The sequence below is a fragment of the Photinus pyralis genome, unplaced genomic scaffold, assembly GCF_008802855.1.
Source record: "Photinus pyralis isolate 1611_PpyrPB1 unplaced genomic scaffold, Ppyr1.3 Ppyr1.4_LG7, whole genome shotgun sequence".
In the NCBI taxonomy this organism is placed as follows: Eukaryota; Metazoa; Arthropoda; class Insecta; order Coleoptera; family Lampyridae; genus Photinus; species Photinus pyralis.
In genome coordinates, this window is record NW_022170738.1 from 35341730 (window position 1) to 35368740 (window position 27011).

The 27011-nt window shown below is 37.7% G+C and overlaps 1 protein-coding gene across 1 annotated transcript in view; it reads right to left on the reverse strand.

Moving 5' to 3' along the window:
- The window catches only part of LOC116176211, a 60901-nt gene extending 37300 nt beyond the window's left edge, over positions 1 to 23601 (reverse strand). The window contains exons 1-3 of the mRNA XM_031494691.1: positions 23522 to 23601; positions 16241 to 16360; positions 8450 to 8566 (exon numbers count right to left, since the gene is read on the reverse strand). Of these exons, the coding sequence (XP_031350551.1) occupies positions 8450 to 8566; positions 16241 to 16319 (196 nt within the window). The 5' untranslated portion in view covers positions 16320 to 16360; positions 23522 to 23601. The remainder of the gene's footprint in view (positions 1 to 8449; positions 8567 to 16240; positions 16361 to 23521) is intronic.
- Positions 23602 to 27011: the final 3410 nt, after the last annotated feature.

A 27011-nucleotide genomic window follows, 5' to 3' on the forward strand; every position in this document is an offset into this window, starting at 1 on the left:
TTTACTGTTACATACCGATCACGCTGGTAGTCAAAACCCGAAATTTTTTTTACTGAATAATTCAAAAATCTTCCCAGAATTACTGCCACTGAATCTTACTTAATTAATGACCACCCACAAAATGGCGAATTGTTAACGAAGTCGGACATTTTTAGTTGTTAATCCGTTGATGAAATCTCGCCCTGCGAATCAAATAACAGCTAAAGTACCTAATCATTACCAAATGCGACCGTAAGCTCGCGTTCATTACATCCTTGTGTATTGTACACACCGCCCTTTTACCAACCGCCGACGGACACTCGGGAAAGCCGACCGAACTTGATCGTTTAGAAGAAGTAAAAGTCTTTTTTTAACGATTTTTACCTCTCATTTTCATGGACACGACATTTTTTTTAAACTCAATTCAAAACTACTTGGTCGGTAGTAACTAAATGAAATCACGCCAGTTTCCAGTTGTATCCAAATAGCCCTAAATGATATAACTGAATATGATCCTCATTCCAGATATCTCGTCGCCTAGGTTTCCGAAATCAATTACGAGAAAAATACTCCATTCAATTGAAAATACGTAGAAAGGACGGTCTTCAATTCCAGTACCAAACATTAACAGACTTTTTAAATTCCACCAAATATAATTTAAATTATAACGTAGAATGGGAATTTCATGTTTTGGTCCTTCGTCCATGTTTGAGGGTGGGACGGGAAAATAATATTTCCACGAAAGAAGTCTCAAAAAAGTTAAAAAGCAACCCTTTCGAATGCACCGTGCGTGTATAATAATTGTGAACGTTTTACTTTTACTAGATGTTCCAGTTGGGGTTTTTGTAAGCGCAATCGGGTCCACACATGCAAGGAGACAGTGCCGTATACGCTCTGGTCTGTGGACCGAGATATTATATATATTTTGGAGTGTATTTATTTACAAGTTTTCTTTAAAAAACTGACTGACAAGTGATCATCTTTACGATGAGTGGTTATACTTCATGAATATCAAAGACAAGGTTGATTATTCGCTTTAGAACAATGAGGTCTTTGGAAAAATCCTTCCCATTCGGGCTGCTTATCAGCAACTCATTGTAATATAGCCGCTACCAGACCGTCACTTGCAGAAAATGAATTGAATTTTACGTTCCGAGTGATTGAACAATTCATATAGAGATTCGACCAGCATGGAGTTTTCCTTGCTGCCCATTTTATTCTTTTCCACGACGATTCAGAAACAATATTGAAACATCCCAAGAACTACACGAGTTGGAGAAATCCTGAGATGTTATCCGAATCCTTATGAGCTACTTTTAATTAGGAAAATATTACGCTTCGCTGTGAAAGCGGCCACGTCGACGTCGTATAGTCCCCCCATAGTATTAGTATTAGCTAGCTGTGAGGCAAATTAAAAGTTATATCAACAGTAAATAAGCACAGTCAAAATCAACTGAATCGACTGAAACCAATCTGAGGTCATAGAAACCTATGCTTTATAATACTTTGGGATCGTTTGATGCTACTCCAACCAAGAGATCTAGGTCCATGATCTCATTATTGCATCTAAAGATCAACGAATTGTAGCTGATTTGGTTTCTGAGCAATAGATTTCCGATGAAAAGTCTTGTAAACATTCGATATTGTTTAGATATTGAATATCCCTGTGTAAACTCGGCCGAATGTTTCGTCAAAATGGAAGTAAGGGGAAAATCCTCCTCATACATCAAGAACTGGTAGGTGGTCAAAACCGGGTAATAATTGAGTAATATCGCGGTGTAAACACCCCAGTTAGTAAAAAGTGTTGAAGTTGGCACACGTTTTTTCTAACTAGCAAACTAGTAAAATCGCATGCAAAAGCTACTTACACAACCATGTGGTACACGAAACATTTCCAACTGTCCGGACGTTCCAAGAAGTTATACACTTGACCTTGGAATGTTGCGCGTCCGGCAATTTTTCGATGTTCTCTTGTTGCGTATCGAGCTGCATCTCCCCATTTTGGAGGACTTTCGATTAATAGGGAGGTCGCATTGACTGCCTGGTTTTCTGGAACTAATCCAGAATAATGTATCGCACATTCTCTTTGATTTTAGATGATTATTCTAAAAAAAACTACTCAACCGCCTGTAACGGGAGTCCGTTACGCTGTCTAAATTTTTTCGAATTTTCTGTATGGGCAAACTTGCATAGGACCCCTTTATACGAGTAGCAGGCGCGAAATAAAATAATAACTAATAAAGTAAATGCGGGTTTGCTATTGACTAAAACGGGACGCTGGTCACGGTGTTTCTTCAGTTTTGTATAAGCCTCATTAGCTCAAGCGAGGAGAGAGGTAGGAACTGTCAATGCGGTTACATCTCGTCTATGTGATTTTAATGAGCCGCTACAGGAGAAGTGTGAAGTTCGTGTAAACGTGCTGTTTTTAAGTTATAAATAATACGCAACGAGGTTAAGAAAATGGCTTGCTAAGTTTGCAAAAAAAAAGTAATTGTGTTTAGTTGCGGAGGTAACACATATTTGGTGTTGAGAGGAGATCTACCCAAAGACTTGTGTCCGTGAATTGCATTTATTGGGGTAAGCACTAACTATTCGGAGTATTTAAAAATATCTATACCGAGTTTGTATTAGGAAAAAATTAAATTATGTTGTGACCATAAAAACGATATACATAATAAGAAGGTTAAGGTGTGTTTTGTGTGGACGAATCAATATTCGCAAAGCACGGAATTAAAAGCATACAGATAACCGTTTAAATAAAATTTAGTGTAATTTAATTTAATTTATTCTATATAAACACTTATCAACATCGCGAGTACGAACTTGCCTACCTAGATCTTTGACCTCATGAAAGATTTTGACTGCTTCATGCAAGAACATGGGCCTATTTAATCTGGGAATGAGCTTCATTTTTCAATTGTAAACATTGGGAGTTTATCCATGTCTCTTAAAAGAGCTGCAATTACCAAAGAGCAGTCACCTTGACATAGGGTAATTTTCCACCACCAGGACAAGAGCATAATGGTACAGCTTTCTTGGATACCGGTACAAGAGTTAGCGAACTGCAACGGTTACTGGAATAGGACAGCCACCAGTTCACCAATACAGAAACGGACTTCAACCTGGCTGATGGGAAGAGAACATGCTAGACAGTAAAGGTCGTTAAATCCATAGTGTTCGAGGGAAAGTAACAGTGGTATTTTTTCTCAATGCACCATCTACGAAGGCACTCCTAGGAGTAGATGTCATTGAAGAGGCCGGAATCGTCATCGACGTACCCAAAAAGGTGTTGATACACGCATGATCGGCCGGCACAACCGATTTCTTTCACAGAAAAAGTAGAGGTATCTGCAAGAACCCCGTTTACCGCAATACATTGGCTGGAGACATCTACACCAACAGACGAGGCGGTGCATTGCATACTTGAGGAGTACTGCGTTCCCATGCTACTCACCTCACTTCAAAAAGACGAAAGTATGGCACACACTCCACTTCCAAAGACTCCAAATAATGTGACAGCCGTGGGATGGCACTTACACGCCATTCGCTTAGATAACCAGGCTCCAACCCCCACCCGAGTATCTAAGCGATGCTAACAAGTCGTGTTCCACCGCCTCTGGGAAAATATGGACGATATCAACCAACCAGTAATAGATTTAGAGGTTTTACTTGTGGACATCACAACTCCGACCGATGCCTTTCGGGTTGCGGAACGCGCCTGAGACCTTGCAGAGACTTATGGGCAGGTTTAAGAGACTCCTGGTTCCGCACAATATTCACTTGCTCGCTTCTGTGAACAATCTTAACGCTTAATTAAGACAGAAAGAAAAGCTGTTCCAAAATGAAGAAGTGTCTGCGGTTGCCCAGAACCAATCACACGCCGAATACCGGATTGACAGTCTTCAAATTTCCGTACAACCATACTGGTTGGTTGGTAGAAAAAGAGCTTCAAATGATGAGGGAACTCAACGTTGTCGAGGAATGCCAAAGCGCTTGGTCCGCTCCTACTGTTTGGATGCACAAACCAGATGGGAATTCGCGTCTGTATAGACTACCGGCAGCTAAATCTGGTCAGAGACCATTAACCTTTACGTCGAATCGTCGACTTGTTGCACCCCGACAAGCACACGTTATATTTCCACAATCGACCCACAGTGTGGATACGGGCAGATCAAAATCCACATAGAAGCTCGAGACAAGACAGCATTCGTTAACCCCTCTTAAATGTACCGACTCCGACGGATGCCTTTCGGGTTGCGGAACGCGCCTGCGACCTTGCAGAAACTTATGGACAGGTTTAAGAGACTCCTGGTTCCGCACAATATTCACTTGCTCGCTTCTGTGAACACTCTAATGCGCCAACGCTTGAACAACACATAAGGGCCGTAGAGATCGTCCTCAAGGCTCTCCGGGAATGTGGACTTCGTGCCAATCGAACCAAATGCCACTTCTGCTGCAGGGAAGTTAAGTACCTGGGTCGTGTTATCTCGGAGACAGGAGTACATCCGAACCCAGAAAAGGTAGCCGCCATACAAGATACGCCGGAACCGAAGAACGTCAAACGAGTCCTCGCCAAAAACCGGTTCATGGCATGAGAGGTTTAAAAAAGGCTTTGCAGCTGTCACTAGGCCCCTCAGCAAGCTAACTAAGAAAAACGCTGCCTGGGAGTCGACATCCGTACAATAGGGCTCCAAGACTTTAAAAAACTTGCTCACCACCGCCACGATTTTATGTCAGGCGGACGACAGCAAACCCTTGACAATAAATAAAAGCGACGGTAGAGCCTACGCTAGAGGGGCAGTTCTGGTCCAGGGAGAGGGTAACCAGGAACACGGCGTCGAATACGCCTATCGGCTTCTCACGTCGAGATCCGAGTGTTAACAAAGACCAGAGAACACCTATAAAAGTCGCTGCACGGCACAAAATTATCAGTCTTTGACTTAGCATTCGAGGCAGGTGACTGGAACTAACTGACAGTTACAGTTCGATGGTGCCGTTCCCACGCGTATGTTTCATAATACCCAAATAAATCGTGCACATACTCATTATTGTTAATAATTTGACCTATTGTTGTGATGAAAGAGTTATATAAATAAATAAAATAATAATAAAACCAATCAAGAACGTAGGTATAGTAATTATTATAATAACATTGTCTTCATTCAACCAAATAACGTAAATATAATAAATAACAATAAAAAACTAAAGTGACTGCTATCGTGCTAAACATGGTTGAATCCTAAGGCGAAGTTCAGATGAATTGCTGACAGCAATTCCCTGTTCTTCCACTTAACCCTACTTGGAATTAGTAAGAAAAAAAATGTAGTTAATATTAGAATATACAGGGTGTTTTTTTGGGAGCTTTAGTTAAAAGTTTCTGGGAAAGTAAAATAGGTAGGTTTTTGAAAATTTGTACTTAGGAGTTACTCTGAAGGCCGAATCGATGTAAAATATTTTCAAAATGGCCGCACTTCCGGAAACACCGGAAGTAGATAGTAACTTCGTTATTTTAAATGGCAACCCCTATTTTTTATTGCTTTTTTGGATTCTACGTGAAATTTCACTTCTTTTGATACCCATATGTCGATATCTACCATTTATGGTTTTTAAGTTATTTTGACTTTAAGAAAAAAAATGGCGGATGCAGATGGTACCTTGATAATTGATTACTTGCAAACGGTTGTAGTCATGGCAACCTATTTTTATCAGTGCATAGAGAATGAATAGGGCTTTCTTTTAGTGCACTTAAAAAAAAGTTAAGTTGCGTACGACCGCCCCTATGGATATCCAAATTTATGAAACTTCAAAGACTAAAAACTCAGTTTTTTTTTAATGGAATGACCATGTTCTTACTATTCCATGAGATAGAGAATCGAAATGGGCATATTTTGACAATACATGTTCCTATAGCTATCTTTAACAGTTTCTGACTTATTCCCATTTTATTGAATTGACACTATTTTTTTAGGATTTTCTTTTTAGTAGTCGGCCATGATTCTATAACAATTGAATTTTAAACAAATCTAGTGACACTAATCCATCACCCACTGTTATAGGTTAACATAAGTTTTTCAAAAATCGAAAAATGGCTCGCAGTGGTTTCACCTATTTTGAAATTTAATTGTTATTTATGGTGAAATGGGCAGAATCGCGGCGCGTGCTTTCCGTACATTCATTCGAAAACTAGAACGAAATTGTATGAATTTTTGAAATTTTGTACCCCTAATGCACTACAAACCGTTGAAGCACAAGTTATACAAAGCTCTACAAGAGAATATTTAAGAAAATGAATTGAATTGCAAATGCAAGATTAACAAAATAAATTCAATGCAAAATATAAAAAACTTCGTTGAAACATTTTTGGTATGGAATTGTTGCTAGAACAGATATCGCATTACCTCTCTTAATTTCCAGACTTATACGTTGTTTAAGAAATTCAGTTGAACGACTGTCTAGATTTCTCAAAAATTATCCGTCCTATATCCTTAATAAATGACTTATTTATTAATGAATTATTTAGACTAGAATCAATGATATTAAAGAATCCTTTTCTTGATTTGTTTAAAATTCGATTGTTATAAAATCACGGCCAACTACTAAAATGAAAATGCAAAAAAATGGCATCAATTCAATGAAATGGGAATAAATCAGAAAATGTTAAAGATAGCTATAGGAACATGTAATATCAAAATATGCCAATTTCGATTCTCTATCTCATGCAATATTAAGAACATGGTCATTCCATTTAAAAAACTGAGTTTATAGACTTTGAAGTTTCTTAAATTTGGATCTCCATAGGTGCGGTTGTACGCAACTTAACTTTGTTTTAAGTACAGTAAAAGAAAGCCCTATTCATTCTCTATGCACTGATAAAAATGGGTTGCCATGACTACAACCGTTTTCAAGTAATCAATTATCAAGGTACCATCTGCATCCGCCATTTTTTTTTCTTAAAGTCAAAATAACTTAAAAACCATAAATGGCAGATATCGACATATGGGTATCAAAAGAACTGAAATTTCACATAGAATCCAAAAATGCAATAAAAAATAGGGGTGCCATTTAAAATAACGAAGTTACTATCTACTTCCGGTGTTTCCGGAAGTGCGGCCATTTTGAAAATATTTTACATCGATTCGGCCTTCAGAGTAACTCCTAAGTACAAATGTTCAAAATCCTACCTATTTTACTTTCCCAGAAACTTTTAACTAAAGCTCCCAAAAAAACACCCTGTATAAACTAAACGAAAAGAAAGGGAAATAAAATGTGTCTGAGAATACAAAAAATTTAGTTTTTTTATTGGGTTTCAAAAAATGAAACGCCTTAAAAAGGTGGCTCCACTTCTTGAACAAGTGCGCAGAAGAAGCACTAACGATCAGACGGAAGTAAATCCTTACTGTTTCTGGGGTTCGGTTTTTTATGTTACCGTTAACTCTATCTAAAATAATTTTCCGTGTAAATAAATGCAAGAACGTAAGAGATATTGATATCCTTGGTGGAAAAGTGGTTGCTTACCGGTTTAGGAAAAACTAACTATCGTTACTGGGAGTATCAATTTCTCTGAAACTAATGGCTGTTCAAATGTGCATGCTATAAAACTGAAAAGGCGCTAACGGTGTGCATGAGTCCGATGTTAGTACTCCCAATAATGATAAGGGGCAAGCATTGCATTAGGGGTATATTTATGAGGCACTACGAAGGACCAACGATAAGCGTTCGCCTGATAGTTTCTACCGAATGAAAGTGCTTATTTCACGGACCTGACAACATTGTGGAGTTTACTCAACAAACGTTGAATTTATTCAAGAAAAATTTATATGGGGCGGCGATGGTCACTACTTCTCATACCTTCGGGCCTTAAAACGTTATTGCTCACATCAGCTGTGGCCACAATATCAAAGTTATGTAAGAAAATTAGTGCCTTAAATCCACCCTCTCGTTATTTCTTAATAGTGTTGTAGGTAGCATATGAAAACCTTGCGGACCCGCTACAAAGGTCTCCTTTAGGTATAGAAATAAATCGCTATCGTCTGTATTACAAAGTTCATGTTGGATACATCTGCTGCTGTAACCTTTGTCGAACTTTCTAAATAACTTTCCTCAAACAATGGTTAAAATTCGTTTAATTAAATTTCATAAACAATGAACATTTCGTAAAGGAGCTTTAAACATTTATGGAATTATAAGCACGATACTTACGAAGCTTTGGCTAGCTTTTTCTTAATAATCTCGGTACGTCTACTTCGAACATTACTACAAATACAAAAAAAACTTATTCCAAAACTAAAACAGTGTCGCAACGAATCAGCAAGACTACAATAGCGTGGTTGTTAGTAGGTAGTTAACGTATGTGAGTATTATGAGTTTAAACACTACACAAACGATAAGTTAATCTAACACTTGAAACATGAAAAATGGAATCATTAAGAGAAATGGAGAGAAAACTAATTACGATCAGTCGTTTACAAACCTGAATCCAACGGAGTCTCTAACAAATGCTGAGTGCTACGTTCCGATAATGGACTCGGTTGTGGTGTGCCGCCCGCGTCCACAATGGTCACTGACAGCTGCGAACGTCCTCCGCTACCTACAAATTCGAGAATAATTAACAACGAACGTACAACTTTCACATTTATTAGTTTAGTCTTAATATTGCAATTTCTAAATACGATCGCACTGTTTATTATCTGTGAATATCATTATCGAGGACGATTAAAATCCCAACGGGGTTCAAGTGATTCCCAAATATCCGTTTCATTACTTCTAAGATAAAGACTGAAGAGAATCGTAGGAAATTCTTGCCCCCATAAAAATGAGCAAATAAGAGGAAATTGTGAGAGAATATAACAAAAATCTGAAGGAAACGATGGGGGATAGTTCGTGTTTGAGGAATCGGTTATCTCTTCTTTATATATAAAATTCTTCTGTACGTTTGTTTGTGACTGAACTCCGAAACGGCTGGACAGATTTTGATGAAAATTTGTTGTGTCTCTGAATGTCCCCGGATGGTTTAGTTTCACAATTGGGTCCGATCGGATTATTACATTTTTTAAATTTCTTTTTTCGTTGATGTCACACTCTGCTATTTCGCGTATCGATCGCGCCAAGTCACTTGCGTCGTACCGTGACTATGTGTTTACATTTTTACATTCTGTTGGGTTTCCTTTATCACTATATCCGCCAATCTCGAGCGTACGAAGTTCCGTGGAAAAATCTAGTTCTATTTAAAATTTATTTTAAAACAAAGAGCCAGAACATTTGCTTACTCCTAAATGATTATTCCTAAATTATTTCAATAAACCTAAAGGCAATGCAATAAATATCATAGTCCGCTTTTTAGTAGCACAATTCCCACCATAGCTCAAGGCACCAATTTATGAATAGGGGAGAGATGAACAAGTGACTGGGTGACCGGTGAATTTCATGAAATTGGTCTCGGGTGCAAAAGGCGGTCAGGTTTAAGCGGTGGTCCATACAAAAAAGGCGGTTAATACGAAAAAGCCGGCTCAAAGGCGAGAGATGGCCCTTCCCATGTCGGGTTTTCAAGCGTTCGATACGGAAAAGGAGATGGCTACGAAAAAGGTGGTCGATGCGAAAAAGGTAGCGCATGGAAGATGCGAGGCGTGCCCCTCTCCCTCTCGCGTGTATAAGGTGGTCAATACGGAAAGAGCAATATGTATCCTCCCTACGACGTTATTTAAGAAATATGAAGTTACTTAACCTCACATTTCGATGAAAATAAAGTGAGCTTTTTATTAAAATTGTGAAAAATTTAGGGCTTCTTCCGCAAGAAGGTACCCTCTAACCATTTATATTAATTTCAGATTATAGCTCGGGGTCCGTATAACGCAATGTAACCTAACTTGGTGTATCGACTTATCCTTAAACTTACGTTAATTTCCCCAAAGTTATATTACAAAAGTTCCATAAAATTAAGTAACATCCACAAACAAATGAAAGACATAACCTCCTTGTTTATCCACGGCTGAAGGCTGTCGTTTTATAAACCCAACACACAGATATATTTATTTATTTATTTTTATGATAATCCTCCTAATGGGAAAACGTTAACTGTAAAGTCAGAACATTGCTGTCAAGAAGCCTTGTGTTTCCATAAAATAAATAAATACAAAAAAATAAATGTCGATACAGCAAGATATCTAGCCTGCCAATCATCAGTTTCTGGAGCGTGGCTCAATGCGCTTCCTTGTAAAAATCTGGGAACACTACTGAATGATAATGTTTTTCGAATAGCACTGGCTCTACGTCTAGGTTGCACAATTTGTGAATCCCACCACTGTATACATATGTGGCATGCTTGTTGACCGTCAAGGCACACATGGTCTATCTTGTCAGAAAAGTGCTGGAAGATTATCACGTCATCGCGAACTCAATTACATTATTCAGAAAGCTCTTGCCTCAGCAAACATTCCTTCAACATTAGAACCCCTAGGACTATCAAGAACAGACGGAAAACGGGTAGATGGTATGACTCTGATCCCTTGGTCTCATGGTCTACACTTAATTTGGGATGCGACTTGTTCTGATACACTTGCCTCTTCTCGCTTGTCACTTTCCTCGCATTCCACTGGAGAGGTTGCGAGACAAACTGCTGCTAACAAGGTGAGGAAATATCAGGAAATTATCAATGCAGGTTACCAGTTTTTACCTTTCGCTGTTGAAACCCTTGGACCGTGGTGTACGGAAGCTATGCAATTTGTAAATACTTTAGGAAAGAAATTGAAAAATGCCACAGGAGAGCACCGTTCAAAAACATTTCTTATTCAAAAAATTAGTCTGGCCATTCAGCGCGGCAATGCCACTAGTATTATTGGCACTTTCCCTTCTACAATATCTTTAAATGAAATTTTCTTCCTTTCTTAAATCTTGAAACCTTTTTTTTTTTATTAAATACATGTAGGTTATAATATATAAATAAATAAATAAATGTTTAAAAAAAACATAGGAAAAGACAAAAAAATGTATTAATGTAACGCTAATCGTTTTGAAATAGACGAGTAAATATATATTTACACACCATCACTGTTGTGAATTTAAATGGACTATTTTAATTAAATGTTTACACTTACCCCTTTTTTATGAAATATCTACACCACGAGAGGGATAAGGAAGAGCAATAAGGTAAATAAGGAGGTTAGAGTAAATGTGCAAATCTTCAATAATTGTTTCGAATTCGTTATTCACGCCTTTACCAATCACACCTACATTTTTATTGCTATTATTTTAATTCTATCCGTATAACTTATTTTCGGGACGAACTGAATTCAAGTGACCAGTTATCTACGGGACCCTGGCAGATTACAAAATTGCGGAAAATTTTAACATGCATGTGAAAACCGAACAATCACCTCGTATGGAAAACACAAAAAATACCTAACAGAACAATTGACTATAAAGTTCAAACGAATACATTAGAATTTATAATTAACAAGTCTCGTACTCCAATAAATTAAGTATTAAAAAACATAGTATGAATGGTGATGAGAAATGTCCACAGGTTGTGGTTTTGAGGCGCGCCGAACTTCCATTCACTCGGGACTTATCCATGACATTTGCCGTATAAACTGGTCAACGTATACCCTTGACTCTCAGCAAAGATGAGAGCGACGCCATATTAAATTGATAAGGATTAGAAGGTGTGACTTTTGCTATTTTGTTGTAGGCTGCAAAGAACCATGATGTAAATACAGTAGGGATACCTTGGACATTTTAGTTCGTTTTCAATAACACGTTATTTTATTGCTTCAAACAGATTAAATTTAAAAAGAAGGGACCCCCAAGGATAGTACGATAATGGGTAAATTTTCAAATAAAGTTTCTAGTTAGTAGTTACTGTGTAGGACTTAACTGGGGAAGTTAATTGTTCAACTAGTTGATTTTTTAACGTATTCAATATTCAGTCTCAGTAGCTTCTCTCATTTATGTACAAAATTGTCAACGCCTTAGAGATAAGATTATTAACCAATAAAAAATTGGGAAGTTAAACTCCAAATTTTGATTTTCACATTTCATCGGATATTTACGTTTCAAGATCCCAGCGGGGTCCAAAAAAGATTTTGTTTGAAACAGATGTTCCGTTAAATGGTATCGAGGAAATGGATTTGGAAGCGATTCCAAAATGGCAAACGCCTTTTTGGCAATAAAATCAATTACGTATAACTTTGGTGTATTTAGAACTAGAACCAGTTCCAGGTCGCTCAGCTCCTGGTGGTTGAAAAGTAGATCAAGGTTAAGGTCACGTGACGGTGTTCTTGAAAAGTAGGCCAAGGTGAAGATCAAAGGGCACTTGCTCCAACTCTCTGTTTTCGACGAATTAGCTGAGATTATATTTTATTTTTTTATGGAGTGCCAAATTAGATTTTCAAGGTCGCTTAGTGCTCGATACTCGAGCGTTTACTTAAAGTGCTCATCGCTCGAGCGCTTTTTCCATCTCTCGAGCGGTTTTTTCGCTCGCCAGCGGTTTTTTCCGATCCCGAGCGCTTTTTCCGCTCATGAGTGTTTTTTTCCCGCTCGCAAGCTCTTCTTCCGCTCCTGAACGCTTTTAACCGCCCTCAAGCGCTGAAGGATTAAGCAGCGTTTTTTCCGCTCCTGATCGGTTTTTTCCGCTCTTGAGCGTTTTTTCCGCTCACAAGCACTTTTCCTGAGCGCTCGCAATAAACCGCTCGACCACTTTTAGGAATGCGAGCATTTTTGACAAAATTGGAACGCTCGAGCGGTTTTTAGAACGCTCGACCCAGCTCTGGGTGGAATTATATTTCCAAGGTCATCCACGGTCAATGATCACAATCTAATTGCGATGCCTAATTACAATTTCAACGCCAACCAGGCTCAATGGTCCATTTGGCAGTGTCAAATTACTATTTCAAGTTCATCCAAGGTCAATCGCCCGAAAAAATGTAACTTGACACCGTCCGACGACTTTAAAAATGTAGTTTTACACCTTGGAACTATATTTTGAAACCGCAAAATTGGAGATATCGATCTTAGCGTCATTGCCCTTGGATGCCCCTAAAACTAATTTGGCACCGCAAGAAATGACCTTGGATTCCCTTAAAATCGTAAATAGTCACCGCAACGAAAATAAGGGCATTGACCATGGATGGCCTTGAAAATGTAATTTCACAACGCAAAAATTGATGTCATTGTCACTGACCTTGGGTTACCTTCAAAATGCAATTTAATACGACACAAAAATGGGGTCATTGACTTGCACGACCTTGAAAATGTTGGCAGCGCAACGAGGGTCATTAACCTTAGGTGAGGGTCATTGACCTTGGATTCCCTAGAAAATTTAATTTGACACTGCAAAGAATATGGGGGTATTGATCTTCAAGGTATATTGGCACCGGAAAAGTGTGATCATTCACCGTGGATTACCTTGAAAATGCACGACACAAAAATGGAGTCATTGACCTAGACGACTTTGTAAATATAATTTGGCACCGCAAAACACGGTATTAGGGAACCGAATCTATCGAAGTTCTATTGACTTTTACTTTAATCAAGACGAAAGGGCACTTGCCCCCACTCTCTGTTTTTGGCAAATTAGCATTGATTATTCTTAATTTTTTTATAGTACCAAATTACATATTCGTCGAATGCCAATGACCTTCGCTCAAGGTCAGTGACCCCTTCTTTGAAGTGCCAAATTTTTGTCATCTAAGGTTAATGACTGCATTTTCTTAGTGCTATCAAATTCCATATTCCAAATCAACCAAGGTCCATTTTTGCGGTGTCAAACTACTACTTCAAATTCATCCAAGTTAAATTACCCGTCCAAAAATATGTGTCGATGACTTTGGACTTTGGTAATATTAAGTTTGGACCTTGGACGAGAGTTATTGACCTTGAACTTGACAGGAATCTGGCATCGCAAAAAAGGGGGCCATTCACATTGGACAACCTTGAAAATGTAATTCGACATTGCCAACATGGGATCATCGACCTTGGACGATGGGGTCATTGTCCTGGACGACCTTGTGAATGTAATTTGGTACCGCAAAAATACGTGTACGAAACTAGCAGACCCGGCAAACTTCGTTCCGCCTATCAGTAGACTGTATACAAGTCCGAACCTGGACCAGTTCACGGGCTCTCGCTACGTGGTGGGGAACTCGGGAAATAAGGTCAACGTCATCAACCTCAGTTTTCTGTTCTCTGACTCTCTACGTTACTGGCAAGTGCAAGGCTGCAAGCCATCCTATCTTTAGCTTTACCCACTCTACCTGCTTTCTAAACGCTAATTAATGCTAACTCAACCTCAGTTTTCTTTCTACGATCTACGGGCCCGGGTCGGTGGTATATTTTTTTTGTAAATATGAGTATGAGTATTTTCGATTTTTTGGGCCGGGTATTATGATTGCATGACCAGGCCGGGACGTTCTACGGAACGGCACTGGTCAACGTCATGAGCCACGTAGCAGTGGTAAGACTTTCAAAGTTATGTATACGAATCTTCGGTACCACTTAGCTAAATCTATACATTTTTGCTAATAATCCGTATTTATACCTAATCACGCTGCATCTAATCGATTGAGTGTGTTGTTTAAGACTTTTAAATGTCCGTGATATGGACGACTGCGTCTGAAAATCTTTGCCATGTTGCGGGTGCATTGTATAACCCAAAAGGCATACGCGTACATTGAAACAGACCTCCCCGCAGAACCGTCAACGTCTTTTGAATTTGATTTGCCAATACGCGCTTTTAAGTTTAATGTTAGATAAAAATTTTGCGTAATCTATCTAATATTGCAGAGTTGTGCGGAAGAGGATAAGCGTCTTTGGTCGTAACAGCACTTAATTTTCTAAAATCAATGCATTATTTGTGTGGTAACGACAAAGCAGACTCCAATGGTTCGACTACTTCTACCCTTAACGTTTCGCCTAACTCGTGGGAATGATTTTAGGGAAATACGAGCAGACCGGATAAAATACCACTGGTATTGGCATCACTTGACATCGCCCATACGTATAAAATGCTCGAAAATCTTAGCATATAACTTATATATTATATATAAATTGGAAACAATAACATCTTTGGATAGAGAATGAAGACACCTTTCCAGCTGATACTTCCCATTTAAAAAAATTGCGGGCTGTAACTGTCAGGGGTTCTCATTTTCACGTTGAAGAATGCCAATTTTATAATTTAAATTTGATGTGATTTTCTATAAATATGTACAGTAATCGAAATAATGAATTTATTCCATTCGATTGGAACGTTTATTCAGTTTTCAGTTGCTTCAGTGAGTTTTTTGAGAAGTGTTTGTTCCAAAAGTAAAAATCACGCCATTTGAAATAAGATTGCGGGCGACTTGATAACATACGAATCGTAAACAAGATTATGTTGCCCGTTAGCCCAGGGAATTTGTAAACTCTCTGGAATTGAGCGGATTACCACCACCCAATCTGCAATTAAAACTTGGATCGGTAATCATATGTTGCGGAAAATAAACCAGCCACGTCTTAGTGGCACCCGCCATGCGGTACTGGAATTAATAACCATGATCGAAGTCATTATTTCAAAAGGGTAGTACAAATGATTCCGAACGAGTGAACGATAAATATGCCATTCGACTTTAAACATTTTCAATTTCCAGTTCGGCTTGCATTTGGAAATATCGAAAATTAAATAACAAGGGTAATGGACGTGTTTGTGAAATCAATCTGGAAAATCCATGTTTTGCACATGGCCAATTGTATGTCGCCTGTTCCATGTTGGAAAACTTTCAACTTTATTCAAACACCAGAAAACAAAACTAACAATGTTGTGTATCAGAAAGCATTACAAATAAGCACTGTTTTTGAAATATTTTTTTATTATTATTTCCAGTTGGAATTGAACTCGGAATTGAATTTTCATAGATGAGACAGGACAACGTCTATCGGGACAACTCGTTATAAATAAATGCAGAAAAATTGAATGGGTAATTTTACATGTTCGTAACGTATTTAGAAAATCGATGAATCCTTTTTACTTACGCAGATTTGTCCATCTGTTGCATCTTGAAACTAAGAAAAAGGGTTTCAGATCCACCTGTGTTCGAAATACAAAACTGTATGCGTAATGAAATTTCCCGTAAATGTACATTCACGTTTTCTACATTTCACGCGCGGTGGCGCCATCGTTTGGCACAGAGCGCAAACGGAAAACCGTTTCCTTGAACATCGCGTGAAAACTTTACAGACCTTTTTATGAGCATATTGAATTTCTTTTGATGTAATAAATTAGAGAGCTCACCTGAGGAGTTCAGTAATGTTTGTTGTTCGTCTAACGCCATGCCAAGTGCTTCCGGAAACGATGTTTTGAGATGTGGCATGGCAAGTTGGGATCTTAGGATCCTACAGGGAATTGATCCACCTGTAATAAAATATTTACACGTTAAATGAGAAGTTCGAAATTTTCAACGCGATTCAGATACAATGATAACTACACTTTTATTACAAGTTTATCTATTTACTCGGAAATCGCTGGATTACGTGCAGTTAATCGCGTGAAAAGGTACTCAGAAAAGGGATGATTCCCTTTAAATTCATGCTCGAGTGTATTAGAATAGCACTAGACTGTATATTCATATCATACCTAAAATTCGTGAGATTCGGCAATTTGCTATTAACGTCAGCGAAATTACATAAATTTTGTTTCAACTTCAAGGAGAAGGTTACTTTTAATAACGAATCCTGAACTGTTCTTCCACCTAAACTTATTTCAAAGACGTACCTGGATAGTTTGTTTCACTAACAATGGCTGATAACGCACCAACAGACATATCATGAATAGCTAAAATATATAATTTTAGGGTATGATTGTCCTTAGAAAGAAAGTAGGATCTACTGAAGTTCCAATTTAGTTCCCTACGGGATAATAATATAATGCTTATTCCAAGGCTGGAAAAACTTATATCGGTTTTCATCCATGTGAAACGTCGTTCTTTTCAACTTCCAGTTGACAAAAGTTTCAGGCAGGAGACATTTAAACAGCCGTCATACGTCAGGTGCCTTTATTTATTTTATTATCCCTTTACTTGTAAATTTTAGTTCGTCCTTTCTCCTTACATTAAAAACGCCCGACCCACTAACTCGCACCTATCGAGGTTTTATTGTTTATTGCATTCGTTTCCATTACTCGAACGAAAGTATCTACACTGCCCTGCGGCATACCGTGTTCAGAAAAAAGGTTTTGGTTTACTCGCCGCATTCCCAAACATTTTCGACGAATTTCAATTATCCTGCTCCCAGAATTATTTCATAAGTGATTGTGAATAGGCTTGCCCCATTAGGTTTCCCATTTGGAACTTTTGTAATATCCTCTTAATTAGTGACGAACTCGCTCGATTGCCATTATAATACATTTAAGGACGGTCTCTAAAGTTTCACTTAAACTTATCTAAGCTTCTATACGTGAATCCATTAATTCATTGTTTAGATGTTGAATTATACACTTAAAGTACCTATTTGTAATTAGATTGATAAATGTTAATCCACAAAATTTATTGAAGTTTTACTAGAATACTAGTAGGTATTGAGGCACTGGGGTGTGGGAAAATTCTGGGGACCGTGGGAAAATTCTCCGCCCAATTTCGGCAGTTGGCCCGGATGCGAGATCATTATTTCGGCAGATGGCCCGAGGTGTCATGCCCGTTCTACCTAAAAACTTTTCAGCTCTCTTTTTTTCTGCCTAATAATATGTGTACCAAATTTGGTCCCAATCGGTTGAGCCGCGTATTGGTAAACCATAATTTTTTGACCCCGACATGATATTCGTGATTGTCGCGATTTTTCTTTGTGCGTCAGAGAAGAACTGAACAATTAGTGACTTTTTCGGTTACGTGACTCTAATAAGTTTTTAAAAGAAGAAATCGATATGTGAAATTATTAAGCCCCCCAGGTACGATCATGAAATTAATAAAAATGGCTAGAGAGCACCTTAACCGTTTTCAACAAAAAAATTTGCAGAAGTCCTAAATTTTTCACAATATTAATTAAACGTTCACTTCATTTCGTCGAAATGTGAGGTTATAATACTCCAAATTTCATGATTACTTTAAGTTGGTAAGAGTGTGCGTAACATTCCTGAGTGCCAACTTCAATCTCAGAGATTATGCGATTTCTCCACGAACGTTAAAAAATTATGTACAGCTATACATGTGTTTCTAATTATACCATAATAGCAATGAGTAGTTCTCTACATGTTTTACATAATTCAGGTGTACATTATTTACACATGGGCATCAATTTTCGAGCTTGAATACGTACTTCTGAAGATTTTCTACTACAACTTGATTGCACTTGCACTGGTTGATACAAAAAAAGCTTTCAGAGTTAATCAGCTGTCGTTAACAAAGAGGCGATCTATGGTATATATGAGATATTCCTTTCCCTCTCCACTATGTAAGGTGATAGATACTAAGCAGCGGTTGATACTAAAAAGGCGTTAAGCGACGTTCGTTAACAAAGAGGCGATCTATGGAAGAGTCGTGAACTATTCCTTTCCCTCTCGTAGGTGGTGAGTGAATTGTGCAGTCCATCATGCTCACCGCGCTTGGTCGTTGGGCTATTGTTATGTAAAACCCTTGGCAGATATCCGGATATAATCGATCTCGGAAAAGCATATTTGGTTTGTTTGGGTTTGGGGGTAAGCTTGACCTTCAGGTGTGTTCGCAGGTGAGAGCATAGGTCAACGGTACTGATCTATTAGCCGGGGGTCCTAAGCAGAGGGCCGAGACGGGATATGTACCCTAAATAATAATATACGTGGTGGCGGCGTAACCCTTTCCCAAATAGGTATGACCCCAATCGCCGACCGAAGTCGGAGGTCCAGGAAAGCACAGCGACAGCTCGGTCGGGCGGGGCACCCCCCCCCCCCCCTGGCGAGATATGTTAGTATGTTTGTTTATATGACCCTCGAGCGCGAAAGATAACCAGTCAGACCTAGAGTCAGACTGAATGCTAACCCCTTATGACCGTACGCATAGATTACAGAGGGGCGTTAATAGTAAAAGGTGACTTTAGAGTACATTTGTCGCATCTTAATAATTAATGAAATTAAAAAATTGCCGTATTTGGTTAAGAACAATGCAAGTAGGCGAGCTAGTATATTTTGTGATCACAAAGAACCATTGTTAAAACTGCTGTGTGAATGTTTACTGCCGAGAACCTGAAGAAGGAATTGAACTCTGGTTGTTCGTAGTCGTAAAATCAACCCTTGGCGCATTTGAAAAAATCAGTAAGGAACATTAAAGTGCTTTTTTTTACCTAGTAAAATGTTCTCCTGCTTGTGATAAGCATTTCCAATTTCTTTGTCAAAGTCGTTAATCACAAACAATTGTATTAGTAAAAATGGTGGTTTGCTCGTAATACAAGGATACACCAGAAAAGACAGCGTTTCAGAAATTTTGCATCATATGTAACTAATTCATTGTCAGTGAAGAAGGATTGTATCAAACCCAACTCTGCATCAGCATTGTTACCTGCAAAGGGGCCTCTTACTTTCTTGACCACCTCTTTGTAGCAATGGAGAATAGTGGAAAACACTCGAAAAATTGACCATGTTATTCCATGCCCCTCCTGTTTATCTATAGTTATTTATCCATCAAAAAGCCAGAAAACGTAGCCATCTTGTGACCCAAATCTATCTACGACCGTATTGCCTCAAAATCCTATAACGCACTATCGCGCTGTCCTTCGTCGAAAGCGTCTGTAGGAACAGCTTCCAGTAATGCCTTTTTCTTTACACGCATTTAATTATATTAATAAACTTTGCATATCCTAATTGACAGCAACAAGTAAATTGCGTGGTTAATAATCAACGGACGTTATAAGTTTAGGACGGGACCATAAACTGAGCAAAGCCGAATATCCAAAACGCAAACTAATTTAATGAAATCGATTTTAACGCATAAAACACATTTTCTAACGATACTGGCTTTTAAGAGTTAATAAACGGCCAATATTAAACCCAGGTTTTCTAAATAAGTTCACTTGCCTAGCGAATTTCGCTGAAGTAAAACTATTCGTCGGTAGAGTATGTTTTGGTTGTCAAACCACGTTCACTTCTTACAATAAAAATAAACCAAGAACTGTGCACGTCCCAGGAAAATGTTGTAAATCATGTAAATTGCATGTCCTGCGCTAATTGAGAATTATTGCCCTTTTTCCAGGTCCCTTCCCTCCAAATAAAGCGCTTTATAAACGCTCTTGACCTAAGTCTAGCGCATTTAACAAGGTTTAGTTTTATTACAGGTGATTTATTTTACTTACTTACGGTGTCACATTTTAATTAGAATTCACTTCTATGCGCTCATTTTAATTATGCACGTTCAGCATGATTTTAAGTAATTATCTCATTATTTTGAAAAGTAAAGGAATGTTCATAAGAACAGGTTATGGCGAGGATATTTGTAATTGTGTGGGAAAGTATGTGTACTAATAAGAGGGAAGAACTAACTGGTTACCGTAATAGACCCAGAGATAACAACAGAGAGGTAGGTAGGTTAGAACTAGTGTATAAACGTATATCAGACGTCTGTTGAGTAGTCAAATCTATTTTTAAGTAATTTTTCAAACTTTGACAACACAACAAACAAAGGTTTATTAATAAACATTTGGTATTTCATATTGGCAGACGTTTGCCAATCAAACTTTTTCTGTCAATTTTTGGCAAATTACATAATATATGCTACCAAGCGAATAGACAACGAAAAACGTCGTTTATACAAACTTTTGTTTGTTGTGTTGTCAAAATTTGAAAAATCACATAAAAGTAGATTTGACTACTCAACAGACGTCTGATATAGGTTTATACGCTAGTTCTAACCTACGTAAAGAGAAAATTTCGGCGAGTTTTAAGAAATAGTTATTTACATTATTAGTGCGGGAACAGTTATTTTGCAGATGAGCGCGAAGTTTGGCGACGCGAGTGCGCAACGCGCACGAGCGACGCATCTCGCGCGAATCAAGCAAATACTGTTCACGCACGTAAAATGTATTCTATTTTTTGCACGGATTAGTTAAATCTAATTTATATAAATTCAAATCCTTTTCGCGGGATTTTTGCGGCATTATAATTCTTTTGAAAAAATCAAGTCCACTATGCCGATAAAGTAGAAATTTATAAATTTAAAATGTCAATTTATTGTTCAAAACTTCTGGTTTAAGCTTATTTTTGCCCGTGTACTACAGAGAATGATGTAAAGTGTATTTATTTTTTCTATTTTACTCTTCCATCATACTACTTATTAGTTTCTGATCCTCATTAAATAGATAATTTCGTTGAATTTTTAGGCACTAATGCGCGAAAGTAGATATAGTCAATTGTAAAATTGACGTTCCCGACGTTCGTGTTTTATTGGGAAAACGCGATTTAGAACGAAGGAGTGCAAAAATATATTTTCCTTTTTTTCAAATCTTTTAAAGACCGCTTATTGTATACATTCCCGCGTACCAAAGCAATAAACTATTTATCTCCGAAATCGTAAAACTTCCAGTGTGCGCTTTACGGTGAACTATATATTTACGAGCTTGTCTTTTAGCTATGAAGGTTTTATATTCTTATTAAAATGGCGTGATGCCCCGCAGATTATTTTTCTGAAGTCTCTCCCTAATAACATTGACGTTATCCGATGAATCTTTAAATAACCCGAGCTTGTGCCCTTATCCTCTATCCTCCATTCCCATTTAATCTTACTGGCAGTCTCATTTTCAAGGGTAGGTACCTTATTGAATTATTCGTGAAGCTTATTAAAATGCTACCCCTAGGAATTTTTTCTACCGTGATCTACGAAAGTCAATCCATTACGTGCATGTTGTAACGAATCGCGTTTTTCGTATTTTGTTTTTAGAAGAGTATTTTCATTTTTCATGCATAAATATCGTCAATTTAATTTACTCATTACGCTAGCATAACTTTCAGGCGAACCAATGAAAAGAATTTGTTCAAAATTTTAGTGTTTGGTTTGGAAATTTCAACCAAAAATCTCATCTTTTTTTTCGAAAGAACTTCAATATTGTAACGTAAATTTAATTACATGATTATTTATTTAAAATTAATTACTGATGAATGTCTAACAGTTACTAATTGTTATCATATCACTTACTTTTACCTGTACGGGCTTCAGTCTTTATCACTTCCGCATAGATGCTAGGAGTAGTCCAGGCCAACCGTTTACCCATTTTGTAACTTAGGGACTTAAACATGCTTAGCAAATAGCCCAGGTTTCTAATACATTCTTCATACTTTTTTGGAGTAGAATCGAGATATGGAATTTGAGTTCCCACTTGAAATTACAAAGTTGCCCCCTCTTCCCCTTCCGAGAGGTGGACCCAATTTTCGGGTATTTGATAGAGAACAGCAGTATGCATTAGTAAGAATTAGTGTAACTTGATGGCGTCGTGATATCGCTCTAGAAAATTCGCTACAATATGTAACTTAAATCGCCTACAATACGAAAATGAACACCAAAACGGTTGGTGTTTCATTTTTCTGAATACTAAGAACGCAAATTGAAGTAAATAAGTATAAATCATTATAGCATTGTACAGGGTGGCAAACTAAGAATGCGAGGTACTATATCTGAGAATATATCCATCGTAAAGGCTTGCGGTAAAAAAAGTTATTACTAAAACGGCCATGAGCAAAACCTGGAAAATGTTTCTGAAATGACCGCTAGGGGGCGTAACTGCAATCTGGAATCTAAAAGTGATGTTTCAGTGAATTCCGCTATATTAACCTAACAAAAAAATGTCCGGTCTTTGAAGTCGATTGTAATCTGAACCATTTTTGTATGACAATTTTTCCTGTATCTCTAAAACTGAAGTGGTGGGGGGTATTCGTTTCCGTATCTTCGAAACGGCTGAGCCGATTTAAACAAACTCGGGTTAGTTCAAAAGAGTTGTTCTTCCGCTACAAATATTATAATATTTGAAGTTTTGTTAGTTTCACATATCGCCGCTTGAGGGCTTTTTTCGGCATTCCGACAGAAATGATTAATTTTCTAAAAAAAAATTAAATGCATTGGTTCGATTTTTTTTTATGAAAAAGTAGTTAAATGATGTCTAAACAAGCTCGCGAAAACAGCATCTCCAGATCGACTGGCCACGGAAACGCGAACTGGTAATAAGGGTTCAAATGGCCTGCGACAGCTGCAATAACGTAAATGGTATAATTATAAGTGAGGCGAACAAAAGGAAATAAATTATTTCAAATAATTAGCTCTTTCATCTACATTTAAAATAATTTACGTTAGCTGCTCACATACTTGAGCACACTAATTCCGATTACAAATAATTGACGTTAACCGCATAATTTCGCAAGGATTACATTTTAATTTATAATAATTAACGTTGGCCGAAAACATAATCCCGCAGAAGCTACATCTTAAATAAACAAACTAATAATTAATATCGGGAGATGCGTTTATTTCGATGCATTTAGACCACACGCCAGTTTTGTGAATTATAAAGGCTACGTGCAAATTATTAAGTATTCGATGCAATTAATGAATGTTAAATGAAAAGAAATTACCTTGCAGTACTGTGGGATTCGAACTTAACAGTCCCAAACGGTATTGCCCATCTTCACTCACTTTACTCTTCTGAGTTTCATTGACCAACTCCTCGCCCGCTTCCTTTAGAGCCACATTAGGCGTTTAGACATGCTCGAAATGTAATTCTTTTAGCCTTTATTGCTTTAATCACATGATCGAATTTTTGACCTACAAACACTATGAGAATTTAGCATAGAAACAATACTATATTTGTAAAAAAACTGGTTTACATTCAAATGCGGAAGAGACTGTCAGACTGCACTATTAAATCGGAATAGGAACTTCTGAAATCGATAGTTTCGAAATATTAATTGAGATTTGAAATACTAAATTAAACGTTTTAATTATTTAGCAGACCCACGTCAATACTTTAGTTCTCTCTCACCTGTTTATCCCGCCCCCACAGTTTAGAACAGCTTGTTAGCAAGTGTGTAGTGGACAGTATCTCCTTTCACAATGTAAATGTCGTATTTTTTAACAAAAATAGAAGTAATGAATAAAAGATATAGTCTATTCAACCCACAACACGATAGTAGAAATTATCGGATTAATACTTTAAAGGAAATCTTAAATTTAATTTTGCCACAACCTCCACAAAATAGCAATTGCATTTGCGCGAATTAAAATTTTACTCGCTCGTACGGGTGGACTTTTTGTCTAATCAAAAATTCAAACCATTTTAACCGTTACGTTTGCAGTAATCCTGATGTGAAAACCCATCTTCTGTCTTTAATACCTAATAACAGAGGCGACTTGCAACCCTCATCTACTAAAACGTTTGCTATTCCTTTTGTACAAGTTTTACTCATGCCTAGGTGAGGCTGTTTCAAAATGGATATTAATTTCTCTCAGTTCTGCAATTTCGTGACACCTAATTCCGCACAAGTTTTAATATTGAGTGCACAAATCCATTACAACTTAGAAACAATGTCGTCTCTAAATATCAAGCAGGTGATTTTGACATTTTGCTTTATTATAATAGAATTAAGTTCGCTCAAGCACGTATTGAATTTCAATAAAATTTCAGTTAAAGCGTCTTTGCAAAATTTAGATGACATCGAGATTTAGCTGCAAAGTTTACGTAAACTATAGTCGAACTACTAAAGTTGAATCTTTGTTTAATGGCATCTTAAAGTTGAGCTTTTAACTTCGTTGTAACACATTATACTAACATTTCCTGCAGAGTTTGATGTTTAGTTTGTTACTGGATTATTTAACGGGGATTTGGGAATGTTGATGTTTAGTACGTCTATTACGAAACGTTTCCCTAAAAGGGTATCTCAATTGTTAGAACAATCCTAAACATTACTTGCTCTAGAACGAAAGCCAGAAATAATTGTACGTAAACGCCACTGAATCCAAGCAAACCTTATAAAATATGATTGAAATTACTTACAATTTATAGCTTTAGCTAATTTTGGTTTATTACCACAAACACACCGAAAATGTAAATTCGCTCGATATTGGAACACAGCCTAGGTGCCTAAACAGTTGCAGACATGACGAAATTATAATTTAGCGGAAAGATTGGCGCTGTGCGCATGGGAGTACTGGATCCTCTCAAACTAAGTATCGTGGAATAAACAAGACAATGATTGACTCTAATTTAGGTTCGTAACGGGAAGGGTTAATTGATTTCGCACTGAAACCACCCTTGAACTTCGACACGTACTAGTAACTAAATGAACCTTTTTCAACTGCGCTCTCGATACTCCCGCGATCTACCCTATAATTAATTTTTCCTGTTGCGCTTCTAACTTAACGCCTTTTCCGAGTCCTATCGTGGCTTCACGCTGAACACTTACCGCTTAATGCCTTCCGCCTACCTCCCTCGGCTTAATCCCTACTGCTTTATTTTACAAATACGCCTTCAAAATGGTTGCTAATCGGGTTCGACGGCCATTTTTATTTGTTCTACCATAGCGTTCATCTTTCACCAATCCCATTTTTAGAAAAGCAATTTGCAAGAAGTCTCTGTTACCAAAACCTTTGGCTCAGCGGTTCACATGCTCTGAATCATAGCGGATTCGAATCGGCAATTTGCTCACGTACATTAAGTTTGTCTTTGTAACGCGCCACACTAGCGCTTCCAACTTTCTCACGTAATTCATCGACCAATGCGCCTTCCGGAAATTATTAACCCAAAAACATCAGAGCGTTCCGTTGAGATGTGCCTCAATGGTAAAGAAATCCTGACTGAGATTGCTTATGAACATAATCGTCAGGCGCGCGTTTTCTGAAGACGAAATCAGCGAAATTCTAACAGGTTTCATCACAGCATGCAAATCAAATTCGTTTAGAACGCAAGAAGAATGGCGAATCACGAGTGTGCGTTGATTACAGAACAGAACCGTTAAGGATGTGTATCCTTTACCGTTAATATATGATTTATTGGATAATCTCAAATGTGCACAGTTTTTTACCAGTTGAAACCTTGCCTTAGGCTATCACTAGATTGCAATAGCCAACCATTCGATTGAAAACACCGACAACGTGACACTAGAGTGGTTCCACTAGGTTTCGGCCATTCGGTTTAGTAAACGCACCTGCGATATTTCACCGAGACGTACATCAAATTGGGTTCCTAGTTGGGTTCCTTACGTTATTCGACAGCTCTGGCACACACAGATGGCACATCAAATGACGTAGACAGTGGACCGACGTTCTTAAATGCCCGAGGGAAGATATCCCTACGTTTTGATAAATCCCGCTATCTTCTTTCCGAAATAAATGACAAGAACGAAATTGTACGAGAAAGTAGACTCTGTTAGAAATATTTCTGTACCAACTGATGGGCATACTTTCAGACAATTTCTAAAACTAACGAATTACTTCTGCAAGTATATCAAAGGATTTGTTGACATTGCAAAACCAGTTACAAATCGATCAAGAAACGGCGCGGTTTGTTTGGTAACATGAACAGTAAAAAACCTAAAGAAATGCACATTACACGTCCACTTATGGCCGCACAGGTCCATATACGCCAGTTTGTAACCCAAGCGCATTCTCGTCCGAATGTTGATGTACAAAATCTAAGTTAATCCAAAAGCTACAATGCCAAAAACAGACCCAAATCCGATTAATTCAAACTTACGTACCCCATTAATTAGTGTGTTTCGGGTTGCGATATAGGTAAAAAAAGAATAGGGAGGTAATTAAATTAAACCATATAGCACAACGGGTCCACTTTTTATAAACATTTCATAATAATCAAAGTGCATGAATGGCATAGTATTCATTATAGTACAATGTGCAAAAGATGCGCTATCTCATTGAAGTCGCACCCGTACTGTTATTGTCTATGCAATATTGTTACGACCTAAACAATAGTAAAACATGTGAATGTGTAGGCAAGTTGCAAAAGAACTGCAAACATTGATTTTTAACCAACGCATCTACAATTGGAAAGTGGCACAGTAGTTTCGACACCCGAGAGCTTAAAACAGGCGAAAAAACTTTTTAAAGCAT